The sequence below is a fragment of the Eublepharis macularius genome, chromosome 4 (genome assembly GCF_028583425.1).
Source record: "Eublepharis macularius isolate TG4126 chromosome 4, MPM_Emac_v1.0, whole genome shotgun sequence".
Lineage (NCBI taxonomy): Eukaryota > Metazoa > Chordata > Lepidosauria > Squamata > Eublepharidae > Eublepharis > Eublepharis macularius.
The window spans coordinates 174,638,426-174,651,413 of record NC_072793.1 but is presented as its reverse complement, the minus strand read 5'-3'; the positions used below and the strand labels follow the sequence as shown (position 1 = coordinate 174,651,413).

The 12,988-nt window shown below is 51.4% G+C and overlaps 1 protein-coding gene across 1 annotated transcript in view; it reads left to right on the top strand.

Annotated features, from left to right (window-relative positions):
- The window catches only part of LOC129327880 (uncharacterized), a gene marked incomplete at its 5' end in the record, with an annotated part of 52,288 nt that extends 39,533 nt beyond the window's left edge, over positions 1-12,755 (top strand). The window contains 7 exon segments of the mRNA XM_054976631.1: positions 36-151; positions 231-436; positions 6,312-6,460; positions 6,552-6,580; positions 7,455-7,540; positions 9,092-9,181; positions 12,711-12,755. Of these exon segments, the coding sequence (XP_054832606.1) occupies positions 36-151; positions 231-436; positions 6,312-6,460; positions 6,552-6,580; positions 7,455-7,540; positions 9,092-9,181; positions 12,711-12,755 (721 nt within the window).
- Positions 12,756-12,988: the final 233 nt, after the last annotated feature.

Here is a 12,988-nt window from a genome sequence, read left to right as displayed (position 1 = left end):
TTAAACTCCATCAAAGAATTCACATGGGAAAAACTGTATAAATGCCTGGAATGTGGAAAAAGCTTCAGTTGGATTACAAGCCTTAATTCCCATTAAAGGATTCACACAGGGGTGAAACCATATAAATGCCTAGAGTGTGGAAAAAGCTTCAGTCAGAGTCGACACCTTAATCCCCATGAAAGAATTCACAAAGGGGAGAAACCTTATAAATACCCAGATTGTGAAAAAAGTTTGTGATAGTGAAAGTCTTACACGTCATCAAAGAATTCACACAGGGGAGAAACCTTATAAATGCCTGCAATATGAAAAAAGCTTCAGTTGGTGTGGAGGCCTTACTTGCCACCAAAGAATTCATACAGGAGAGAAACCCTATAAATGCCAAGAGTGTGAAAAAGGCTTCAGTTGGAATAGAAGCCTTAATTCCCATCAGAGAATTCACACAGGTGAGAAACCATATAAATGCCTGGAGTGTGGAAAAGTCTTCAGAATTAGTGGATGCCCTACGCACCACCAAAGAATTCACAGAGAGGAGGAACCCTAGAGACGCTGGATGTTATATGAAATTGTCTTACGGAATCAAATAGCAGTGTAATAAGATATTGCATAACTGCTTATAATTGCTTAAAGTGTTTCAGAGGTTAACAACTGAGTCTTAAGAAGTTGCCGCTGGTGTGGCTCTAGGATGATGCCCGGGATGAACATGCCTGGGCAGGCACTATGGCTTCCTGTCCCTTCAGAGTTCTGGCCCCTCCCTGTACTCCATCATTTCCCAAGCCTGAGGTAGCAACCCTAGATGCGTGTCCAAGTCGCAGCCCATTGCCTGCTCTCCTTCCCTGGGGAACCTAAGACACACCTGTGAGCTCTGCAGGCAAAATCCCAGGAACCACCTGTGTTGCTAACAGGTGGGCCGTCATGATGTTTGTCTGATTCTCTTGGCCCCTTCCCAACCCCCCTCCCCCACCCCCAGACTGTTTCAACAGATCTAGCCAGAAATATAGGGAAACAGTTGCTGGATTTGACCAAGAAAATCATAGAGGACGTCTCTGCAGGCAGGAGTAGAATTAACTTGGCTTCACATTGAGAAAGGGAGCGCCTCCTATGTTTTGAAATTGGGACAAGTTTTGAGATGAGAGGAGCACAGGGTCTGCCATAAGAATTGTAAGTCAGTAAGTAAGCATGCCAAAAGAGAACCTGAGATTTCTAGAAGTGCTACGATGAACAATAAACATATCTTTAAATATCTCTGGAGGATGAAACCAGCCAGAAAAACTCCTGGTCTTTTTTTTAGCAAAGAGAATAGATCTTCATCATTCGTTATATAATCTATTTGGTTCCTGTATTGGTCACCGGATGATCTCCACATATGCCGTTGTCTTTTGGGTTGCCTGAAGCATGTTTTGGGCTTCACAAAATTCTATGAGTCGCTCTCCTGCTCCCTTTTGTGATCCTAGTTCAAAGTTTCGAACAATGTTTGATTCTGCTTTGTCTCCTATTTTTGTGTCACAGTCATCTATGATTATCAGCATATCTTGTTTAGGTGTATGATCAGTTTCTTCTTGGACACTTGCATAAAAGTTTAGGGCTTTCAAGGTAAAAGATTAGGAGACTCGGTCTACTCTTGCCTCCTTCTGCACAATACTAACCAGGGTTAGCTTAAGTGACACAGTTGTTGTCTGTGAAAGTCCTCCACCAGTGTCACCTTCCACTACTGCTGCTTCCCGGTAGCTAAAATTCAAGAACTCCTCCACTCCCCTCACCGTCTGAACAGTCAATTCTCTTATGCTGATGTGACGGTTGATTCCTGAAGGGGGTGGATGGATCTCAGTCTGGTGTCTCAGCTTTCACCAATCCACCATCAGTGACACTTCCAGGAGATAATTTGATGCAAAACCGAATTATTCATAAGGTCGTTACTCAGGTAGGAGGGCTGTATTGTAGGGATAGGGTCTCAGATTCTCAGATGCTTCATTAATGAGTTACAGACCATAGACTTCACCGCTATATTGCCTTACGTATTATCTGCTGCTTTAAATATGTATTCCTATGAACTTTCATGCTTCATATTGTCTACTGTCAGCCAAAGAAACATACTATATAGTTGAATAAGCGTGTTTCAAATGACTCACTTTATACCTTGATGCACCACCAGAGGGCGCTGCTGCAGAGGAAAGCACAGGCAAATCACCATATTGCTCCAGAAAACATGCTGTGGTGGGACGCCCAGGTCGGGAACAGGAGCGGGGCAGGTGGCTATGCCCTCCCCACACCTTAACCTGGCTGGTATTAGGTGTAGCGCTTGTGGCAATGCCCACCCCCACCTTAACCTGGTTGATATTAGGAGCAGAGCAGGTGGCAATGCCTTCAGCCAGCTGGTATTAGGTGTGCAGCAGGTAACAATGCCCACCTCCTACCTTAACCCAGCTGGTATTAGAAGCAAAGATAAACAAGAAGCGTGAAACGTCCAGGACTGTAAACAGTACAATGAACTTCACTGGTCAAATGACTCCAATACACAATCAACTAGACTTTATGCAACACAGTTTTTCAATCCACAAAGTATAATTAATTGCCACGTAAGCAATCTTTATTATGTAGTGAGTTAGGCTGTTGCCCCTGAGGAAGTCTTCTCAGACGAAAAGCTGTGGAGAATATCGTCGACCCCAGCTCTTCAGGCACGCTTTGGAACTACGCCTTCTTCACCTGCTTGAACAAAGTCAAGATCACTTATTATATATATGAAGTATACGAATTGAAATGGACTCATTAGTTCTCACTTTGCACTCCCGTGGTCCCCAGGGTGGGACTTGTTGTAACTGCTTACGCGGCAATTAATTATACTTTGTGGATTGAAAAACTGTGTTGCATAAGGTCTAGTTGATTGTGTATTGGAGTCATTTGACCAGTGAAGTTCATTGTACTGTTTACAGTCCTGGGCGTTTCACGCTTCTTGTTTATCTCTGTTTACTGGACTGGCCATTTGCTGTTAATCTTGTCTGGTATTAGAGGCAAAGCAGGTGCCAATGCCCACCCCCCTTCACCCAGCTGGGATCAAGAGCGGAGCAGGTGGCTATGCCTACTCTCCACCTTAACACAGCTGGTATTCGGAGCAGGAGGCCCTGCCCATCCTCCTTCATCCAGGTGGGATCAGGAGCAGAGCAGATGGCAATGCCCGCCCCCTTCACCCAGCTGGGATCAAGAGTGGAGCAGGTGCCATTGCCCACCCAGCACCTCCACCTGGGTGGGATCAGGCATAGAGCAGGAGGCAATTCCCTTCAGCCGTGCCCCTTCAGCCGACTGGAATAAGGTACTGAGCAGGCGGCAATGCCCACCCCATCTTCATCCTGTCGGAATCAGGCGCCAAGGAGGCAGCAATCTCCACCCCCCTTCAACTTGCTGGAATCAGGAGCAGAGAAGGTAGCAGTGCTTGCACCCCTTTCACCCAGCTAGGATCAGGTTTGGAGCAGGCAGCAATGCCTTCCTCCCTTGCACATAGCAAAGCCCACTGCCTGCCTTCACCTCTCAGGATCAGGCAAGGAGCAGGAAGTAATGCCTGCTCCTCCCTTCACCCAGCAGGGAACAGGTGGCAATGCCCACTCCCCTTCACCTAGCTAGGATCAGGCTTGGAGCAGGCACCAAGGCCTGCCCCCCTTCACCCAGCTGTAATCAGGCACAGGGCAGGAGTCAATGCCCGTTTTCCTACACCCGGCTGGGATCAGGAGCAGAGCAGGTGGCAATGTCAGCCCCCCTTTTACCCGACCTGTATCAGGCATGCAGCAAAGGTAGCAAAGCCCTCCACCCCTTCAGTTGCTGGGATCAGGAGCAGAGCAGGTGGCAATGTCAGCCCCCTTCCTTCACCAGCCAGGATCAGTGATGGAGGAGGAGGGCACAACGGGCTTTGTTTCTAGTTGATTATGTTCTGTTTCAGCATTTCTTCTACTCTGTAATGAATCCTTGCTAATGGTATGTCTTTGTAAACTTGTATATATTTACCCTATCGCATTGTTTATGGAAATGTCCTTGACACTGTATGGAAATGTACTTGATACTGATTTTATTAATCTCATGCTATGTAATATGCTTTGAGTCTCTGTGGGAAAAGCGAACTATAAATGACAAATAAAATAATAATAAAATAAATAATAATTTAGAATCCCTCTCTTGGACACCTACTTTAATAATGTGAGGGGGGTTGATTGTGTCAGTGAAGCTGAGAGCCACACTGTGAAAGGGTAGAGGGAAGACATGGGTTATGTTTCCAATTTTTGTGTCCTTTCACCTCTGGTGGGGGGCGGAAGTGAGGGGAAAAGACCCTTCAGGCACTTGTTTAGCTCTGGGAATGAGGTACTGCTGGCATTGGTCTCAAGTTGCTAGACCTCAACCAGGAGCCTTTTCCCAACCCAATTCCCCTTTTTCTTTCTCAGAGCTAACTCTATAGTCCTTGGAGAAGTTTTACAGTCAGGGTTCCTGAAACACACTTTTTAATAGCATCAGAAGCCCCCTTTTACTTCAGCCGACATGGAGGCATGAGGAAATTCTGAAAACCGCACTTCTTAGAGAGATTCTTCACAAAGCAGGAGCTCTGCCATTCTCTCCTATTGCTCCAAGAATGAGGTTTTTGAGAGTGCAGCGATCATATGATAAAAGTTTATCTTAAGCAGCATAGGATGGGATGGATTCACAAAGACCAAACCGTTGGAATACCGTAGACAACACAACCTGTGCCCAGGAAAATGAAGTCTGTGAAAATACAGCCCCCTTCCGCCCTGAAGCCCACCCCCATGCCCCTGGCCCATCAAGCTGCCGCCTGCAACTGCAGACATGTCCCCCCCCCCTTACCAGCCCTGACATGTACACAGCAGCCAGCAAGTGTGTGAGTGGGAGGGGCTGGGGACTGCAGGGAGTGGCCGAGTCCATTATTAGTGGTAATAAAATAGAAGGTTAGTTCAAAGGCTGGCCAGCGATGTAAGATCCCCCCTGGATTAGACGGGGATGTGCTCCCCTTGAAATGTCAGGTTTGCCGCTTGGGAGTGCTGGTTGCCCCAGCAGTCGTGTAGAAAACAAGGGGGCACTTCCTCCCTCCTTCCGCAGGTGCACACAGTCAGGTGGGTTTTAATAACTTTTCTGGCATTTCATTTTGGGAGCCACCTCAGGCATATTCTGAGACTCAGAACATTTCCAAATAAATAAATGAAATAGAGACTTGATGTATTGTCGAAGGCTTTCACGGCTGGAGAACGATGGTTGTTGTAGGTTTTCCGGGCTGTATTGCTGTGGTCTTGGCATTGTAGTTCCTGACGTTTCGCCAGCAGCTGTGGCTGGCATCTTCAGAGGTGTAGTACCAAAAGACAGAGATCTCTCAGTGTCACAGTGTGGAAAAGACAGTGTGGAAGATGCCAGCCACAGCTGCTGGCGAAACGTCAGGAACTACGATGCCAAGACCACGGCAATACAACCCGGAAAACCCACAACAACCATCGAAATAGAGACTTGCTTCAACTGAGGCCCACAGACCAAAGCCTTCTTTGGGTTGACTGTCACCAGGGAAGGGACATCAGCAGAGCTTGTTCAGATCAGAGCAAAGGTCAGTCCAGCCCAGCAGCCGAGTTCAGAAGATTCCTCCGCTTATGCTACTGTACAGAAATGGGCCTTCAGGGGTATACTGCTTCAGGACATGGAGGTTCCATTTACCCACCTCTGCTTCCCTTTTAAAGATGTTGTACAAGGCCTGACAAGTCCAGAACTGTCGATTCCTCTGGGAGGTAAGAAAGCCCAAAGGGGCAGGCCCCGTAGAAGCAGCCTCCGGAAGTCCTGGAGGGACCGCTAAAGGCCAACCATTGCAGCCTCTGCCGCATCCTGCAGGGAGGGTTGCCAACTCTGGCTTGGGAAATTCTGGGAGACTTGAGGTTGGGGTCTGGAAGGAGTTTGGAGAGTGGAGGGAGGCTCAGCAGGGCTGTGATCCCAAAGAGTCGCACATGACCCATGAAACGGCCTGAGGACACTGTTGGCCTCCTCCGAATGGCTCTCGGGTGTCTCAGGCAGGGGCCCTTCACATCCCCTCCCTCCTGCTCCTTTTAACTAGAGATGCCGCCAGGGATTGAACCAGCGACCTTCCCCAGGCCAGGCAGAGGCTCTCCCTCTGAGCCACAGCCCGGTCTCCCAAGCTGCCCTTTCCTCCCGGGGCAATGATGCCTGTAGCCTGGTGAGCTCCCCCTTCTTATGCGCGGAGCATCCGGGGTCTTCCTCATTACTCTCAGGCCGAATCCCCCCCAGGCAGAGTGGAGCCCCCCCTCCTCCTCTCTCCTTGCAACCAGGCACGCGACCCCCGCGCCGCTGTTGCCACGGGAGACGCCGGAGGAGCGCGCCGCAGCCGGGCCGCCCCCTCGCAGACCCTGTTCCCCTCTCCCAGGATACGCGCCAACCCCTCGGGGAAAGGGAGAGAGTCGCAACTCCTAGACGTGTGGCAAGGAGGGGGCCTGGTGAGGTCACTTCCTGCCGTGCCCCCCCCCCCCTCCTTCGCCAGCTCGTGTCTCCAGCCTCGGTCTCTCCCGCAGTAGCGTCTGCGGCATCCCAGCCGCGTTTGGTGAGTTCAAATCGTGTTTGCGCGGATGAGGCTAATGCGCGCGGGGGGGGGGGGGGGCACAAATCAAACGGGAAGAAGAGAGCCCCCCCCTTCAACCGAACAGGAGGCGCGGTGGAGAGCAGATCCTTTGGGGCTCCTCTAACGCCCCCCCCCACCCCAAATCGGGGAGATTCCTGCAAAGCCCCTGCAGCAGAGTCCCGGAGGGGGGGGGGAGGGTCAGGGCTAGAGGCTGATCAAAGACGTGCCCCCCCTCTAGCTCAACCCTCCAGGGTTGCTTCTGTCTATGGGTCGCCTGCTCCCCCCTGGCCTTCTGATTTCTCTTGTAGACCGTTTGGTGTGAGGGAGGGGTTCTCGGTCTGCTGTTTTGCAATCTCTAGCTCTCATTTCTTGCCGGGGGCACAGCAACTCCTGCAGGGCTAGTCTCACTTCCTAGCTGGCATCTCCTACGTGCCTCCACAAGTCAGACAGTCCATCCGATCCCCTCAGGGCACCTCATTCCCAGCTCCTCCTCCTAGTTGTGTGGGGCAGGGCGGAGGGTCTTGTCCTCCCTCAGAGGGGAGGAGGGCGCAGTGTGGCTTCCGGCAGCGTCAGGGGCTCAGCGCCCAGGAAGGGATTTGGGGAGGTTGGGAGGAAACACGGCCAGAAGGAGAGCGGGACAGATTGATCAGGAAGGCGGGACCTTCCCCTGTAGAGAATGGCTGGGTGGAGGGAGAGATATTGAGCCACAGGTTCTGGAGCTTTCCTTGTTCAATCCTGATTGATCTTGAATTCCTCCCCAAAGCAAATCCAGAGAGAGCTTCCCTGAAGGGACTGACATAGAAATCTGTGCGCAGCAATAAGCGTTTCCCTCCATCTTCCTTTCTCCCCCTCCCAGATCGCAGCATAAAGACACGCTTGGCTGTTTCTCCACTGTCCTCTGCCTGTGGCGAAGCGAAAAGACCAGCCATGCAGCCAGCGCAGGTAAGGAGGGGGTGCAGATCAGTTGTGAGGAAGGGTTCCTTCTCTGTTGCAAGGCTGAGTGGATCGGGTCCCTTCCCCTCAGTTCTGGTGCCACAAGATGTTGAGGCTGCCCACTTAGAAGGTGGGAAATGGTCACCCCTTGTGTAGAATTCCATGTTCAGAGAAGAAAACAAGACTCTGGTAAAATTTGTCGCATGGAAAAGGATTTGCTCCTCTTCAGGGACATCTCTGGCCTCTCCCCTCCTTTGGCTGCTAGCCCCCAGCAAATAAGGTTAGCCCCCCTGGCCCTGGGATGCCCCTACGGAAGTCTGGTGGGGGGTTGAGACACAAATGTTCCTACCGGGTTTTCTTCCACCTTGGTTTTTTCGTTCCTGATATTTCTTACTGGAAACAAAGCCTGTTGTAGCAAAAAAATACAACGGGCTCTAGAAAGGGCACTGGGGGATCTGGCTGGTCACTGCCCCCTCCCCAGCACCCTGATGTGGGGCAGAGGTAGGAGGGCAGGGTGGCATGCCCACCTTTGGTCCCCCTGCTCTCGCTCCCATTGTAGCTTGGGGGGAGGTGAGCGAGGTATGCCCACAGCTGTGCCCCCCTTTGCCCCTGCGTGGCCCCCTCACCTCCCCATTGGGACTATTTCAGGTGGAAATAATACCCGATGAGCCTACCTTCCAAGGCAGCCATTTTCTCCAAGGGAACTGAGTTCTGTCACCTAGAGATGAGTGTTAATTCGGGGAGATCTCCAGCCACCACCTGGAGACGGGTAGTTCTAGGCTTGGGGGGGGGGGGGCAGGCAGGCAAGCGTGCCCCCCCACCATTCATGATCTTGGCTTTGGTGGGGAGAGGAGGCCAGCGAATGGGGCGCTGCCGGCAGGGAGCATGAGGGGGATGGCTCCATGCTCCTCCACCTGGCAGCCACCCCACTCGGGGCGCTGTGGGCGGGAAGCGCAAGGGGGGGTGGCGCTCCAGGCTCCTCCGCCAGGTTTCCATCCCGATCGGGGCACTATGGGCAGGACGTGCATGGAGGGGGGTTGGCAGCCACCCCGATCAGGGCGCAGCGAGCAGGAGGCACATGGGGGGTGGCGCTCCAGGCCCCCCCACCCGGCAGCCTCCCCGATCTGGCTGCTACAGCACGCAGCGACTCCCCTCCATATCCCCACTAAGGGCACACTTCTGCACCTGCTCAGTGGAATCAGTGTGAGTCATCAGAAAACCATTAACACAATTGTGTTATAAGATTATTTATACTTTCTTATTTTGAAATTATATCCTAGGTTTTTTTTCACTAATGGAGGACCCAAAGTAGCTTTTCACATCTTTCTGTTCTTCTCCAATTAACCCTCCCAACAGCAGTCTTGTGAGGCAGGTTAGGCTGTGCAAGGCCCAAGGTCCCCAGGGAAGCATCGACGAGAAAGAGGGGATTCGAACTCGGTCCTCCCAGGGCCTTCACTCTAACCACTACAGGACACCGGCCTTTGGGGTTTTCTTACTCCCAGACCACCTTTCTTGCAATGTAAAGAAACTCTCTTCTTATTCTTGTTTCTCTTCTTCCAGAGTCCCGTGTCCTTTGAAGAGGTGGCTGTGCATTTCACCCGGGGGGAGTGGACGCTACTGCGCCCAGCCCAGAGAGCCCTGTACAAGGAAGTCATGCTGGAGAATTTTGGGAACGTGGCCTCGCTGGGTGAGGATCCTTTTCTCCTGGGATGTCTCTTTCTGGCTGTGAGGCCTGACTGACCCCCTCTTTCATGAGGGAGAACGGAGTCAGGCTGTCTGCCCTGGGCCCAGTGCCTGATCTCTGCCCCTCCTTCCTCTAATGTCGGAAGGGTTGTGGGCTTCCCCGGTGGAGAGGGAGCCCCCACCTGACAGCCCTGTATCTGGACCACGTAAGAAGGCATCAGAAGAGGTGCTGTGAGCCTTCATGTGGAGAAGGTGGGAGGGTCTAGGGAGGGGCTTCCCTCCAGCCTGGGTCTTGTCTTACCTGGGCTGAGATACGGCTGTGGATGGATCCCGGCTGGCTTCTCCGCCACTGACTTAGTTCTCAGCTGGCCTTTCCGTCTCGTCTTGGCAGGGAGGAGGCACAGAAGTGGCAGGGCCAGATGAGACCCCATCCCACACTGCCCTTATTGCTTGTCGGTTGTGTCTTTCTGGAGGAGTGGTCACCCTGGGTTGGAATTGCTGGATTTATGGGCACACAGAAAAATGTTGTGTGTCTTTTTTCTCACCAAAGGACCTCCGATTGCCAAACCTGGCCTCATTTCCAGGCTGGAAGGAGAAGAAGAGCCGTTTGTCCTGATCGCTGATGAAGAAGAAGGATTGGCAGGTAGCTGCTTCAATCTGTTGTGGGATTTTTTTGATGCTTCCTTCACAGACCTGGTGGCCTTTGGGCCTTGTTTCTCCTCACAGTTTGAGCCTCTTCTCCAAAGAGCTTGGGTGGGTCGTTGTGAACGCTGAACATATGAAAACAGGCAACTGCCCTCGGCAATCCCTTTCACTGGAGGGGGCAGGCCTTGATCCTGGGACGTTGGGCCTGCAAGGCAAAGCATCTTCTTTTCCTCAGAGTCAGGACTGAAAGCAACCCCAGACAGGTCTCCTAGGAAGGCATTCTGGCTCCTCTCCCAAGTGCAGGGGGTAGGAAGAAAGGCCATTTGCCTTCTGGCAGAGGGGAGCTGGGGGGAAAGGACCCTGCAGGGCCTTGTTTTGCTCTGGGAATGAGCACTTGTACTGCAGGCATTGGTCTCAAGTTGCTAGACCTCGATAGGGTTTGACATTCTTAATCTGAGGATGAATGGACGAGGGACACAGGGAAGTAAAAAGTTCCCCTCCATCTCTAAGAACCCAACTCCAGCCTTCTCATTGGGGAAGTGTCTGCAGCCAGGTCAGAGCGCTCCGTTCCCACATGCAGAGCGGATCCAGCTAAGCTGCATAGTTCAGACAGCCCTTGCCTGTCATGGCCCAGCAGGTGCATTCAGAAGAAGCCTTCAGAAAACAGGGACAGATGCTGTGGCCCATTATCCTCCAGTAGATCTTCAGCGCTGTGACACAAGAGATGTTAAGGATATTTGTGGGTTGGGGGAGGGATTAACTATTGACACATGAAACCCCGGAGTGACCTTTCCGACTCTACCTGTTTGGGGAGGTGTGGTTTCCATTGACCATCTCAGGGAGTGGGAGAGCCTTGCTGGCATTTATACCCTGGCTCACCGAGACTGTCCTTCACCGAAACCTACAGCAGCAGCCTCAAGGAAAGAGGTCCTGAAGGCATATTAGAAAGCTCCAGGCCAGCTCCTTTTCATGGAATCCCAGAATCACAGAGCTGGAAGGGACCCCCAAGAATATGGTGACATCAATGCACCATTGGAGTAGACCGTGTAGCATCTTCTCTGGACCCCCAGCTTGCATTTTTAAAACATAACTCTCTGGCCACTTCATTTGTGAAGATATGCCTTTTCCTTTATATCTCTGCAAGAGACAGGGAGAGAGACTTCCTTTTTTAAAAAAGGAAATCTGGGAATCCGGAGAACATGCCACACCTGTTGTTGCAATGGTTTGAGCTGAGGAAGGGAGGGAAAAGGTGAGCTGCCTGCTGCTTTCTGAAGCCCTGTTTGAGCTGGAGAGAGGAGGGGAGGAAAGAGCAAGCCCCGCTTGATTCAGGAGGGGGTGGGAATGGAGCTGCCCACCAGTCTCCACAGCCCCACATGAGCCTGGGATGGGGAGGGGTGGGAGAGCCTTCCAGCTCAGCCCTCCGCAGCCCTGCTCGAGCCAGGAAGGGGTCAGCTCCCGCCTTGCTTTTGCTACATGCAATGAGAGATTAATCCTGTTGGTTGTGTTTTTAAGTTACTGGATCACAAAGAGGAGTTCATCTCTCTCCTGCCTTCCCCCTTCCCTTCTCTTTATGCAAGTGAGATTTGCTCTCTGCTGCCACCTTCTCGCTAGAGGTAGAATTGCAGGCTGTCAGAGGACAGCCAAACTCTCAGCAGAAGAGTCAGCTAACGCTGGGGAGGTCTGGCCGTCAGCCAGGAGGCCGCCCTAATCAGTCACTAGGTGGACCTAGACTGTCACCCGGGGTGCCTATGGAAGGACACCAGTCAGCTATGTGTCCCCAATCCAGCAGCCCAGCCACCACCACTACCCCAACTGGCTGCCCACCCATGGCAGCAAGGACAGTGTGGGGAACTGTGGGGGATCGTGATCCATAATTCCTTCCCATCATTGGTAGGTGGGATCAGGGGGCAAGACCCTCTTTGCCTTCTGCCTTCCCTCACTTCCCTTCCCAAAACCAAGGCGGGGGGTACTATCACCCAGGGTGCCAATGGAAGGACACGAGTCAGCTGTGTTTCCCCAATCCAGCAGCCCAGCCACCACGACTTACCCCAACTGGCTATCCACCCATGGCACCATGGACAGTGCAGGGAACTCTGGGGGGGTCGTGATCCATAATTCCCTCCCATCATAGGTAGGTGGGATCAGGGGGCAAGACCCTCTTTACCTTCTGCCTTCACTCACGTCTTGCCTCCCAAAAACCTTGGGGGGGGGGCTCAGAGCACAATCAGCCAAGGGGGGCAAAATAGCTCCAGCCAGCCTGAGACCATATTGAGGCTTTTTGAGCAGAGCAGCTGCTCCATCGCGAGGACAAAGCAAGAGGTTTTCTGTGGTGACGGGTCAGAGGAATCTGATTTCAAGAGCATCATTTTTCTCTTGAAGAATATCCCGTGCAATTCCCTCACAAAAAAGAACATACAGCTGAACAGCATAAGATGACAACATCTGAGCATAGAGAAAATAAAAAAGATAAAAACACATCCTTCTTTCCCTAGATGCAAAACATATTGCTCTCCTGTTCTAAAGAGAAGAAGACATATCTGAATAATGTCAATTGCTTTCATGTCAGATTATCTTCTGCATCCGGCTGGCCATCTCTCTTCTAACACTTTATTGTGTGTCTTAAACCATATCTTAAAACAACAGGGTCATCTTGAGCTCTGATTGTGGGGGGAAGGGGTCTCCACTGTATATTTTGTGTTTATTGTTCTCTTGGGCTACAGACTGTGGGGTCTTAAGTGATCACTGAGCATTCTCAGAGTGCAAGCACAATCATCACAAAAGAGAAAAGTCTGACAGAGATAGGATGTAAATCTGTCCTACCCTCACAGAAGGTTTCTCTTTCTCACTGCAGGGGGCATGTGGGAATCAGCGCATGAAACCTCTGAGCACCCAGTAGTGGATAAACAGGATACATATTCGTATGCAGAAGGGAAAGTTGAATATTGTGATAGCTTGAGTGAAGAGGAGAGAAAATATCCGTCTAAAGGAAGGATTAATTCTGGTCGCTTACAAAATGAAAATGTTGATGAAACTCCACTACCTGAAAAAATGTACATAGAAAGCAATAAAAATGAAAGTGCAATAAGTGGAGATGATTTTTCTGAAAAATCAGGAAAAAAGAATTCTAAA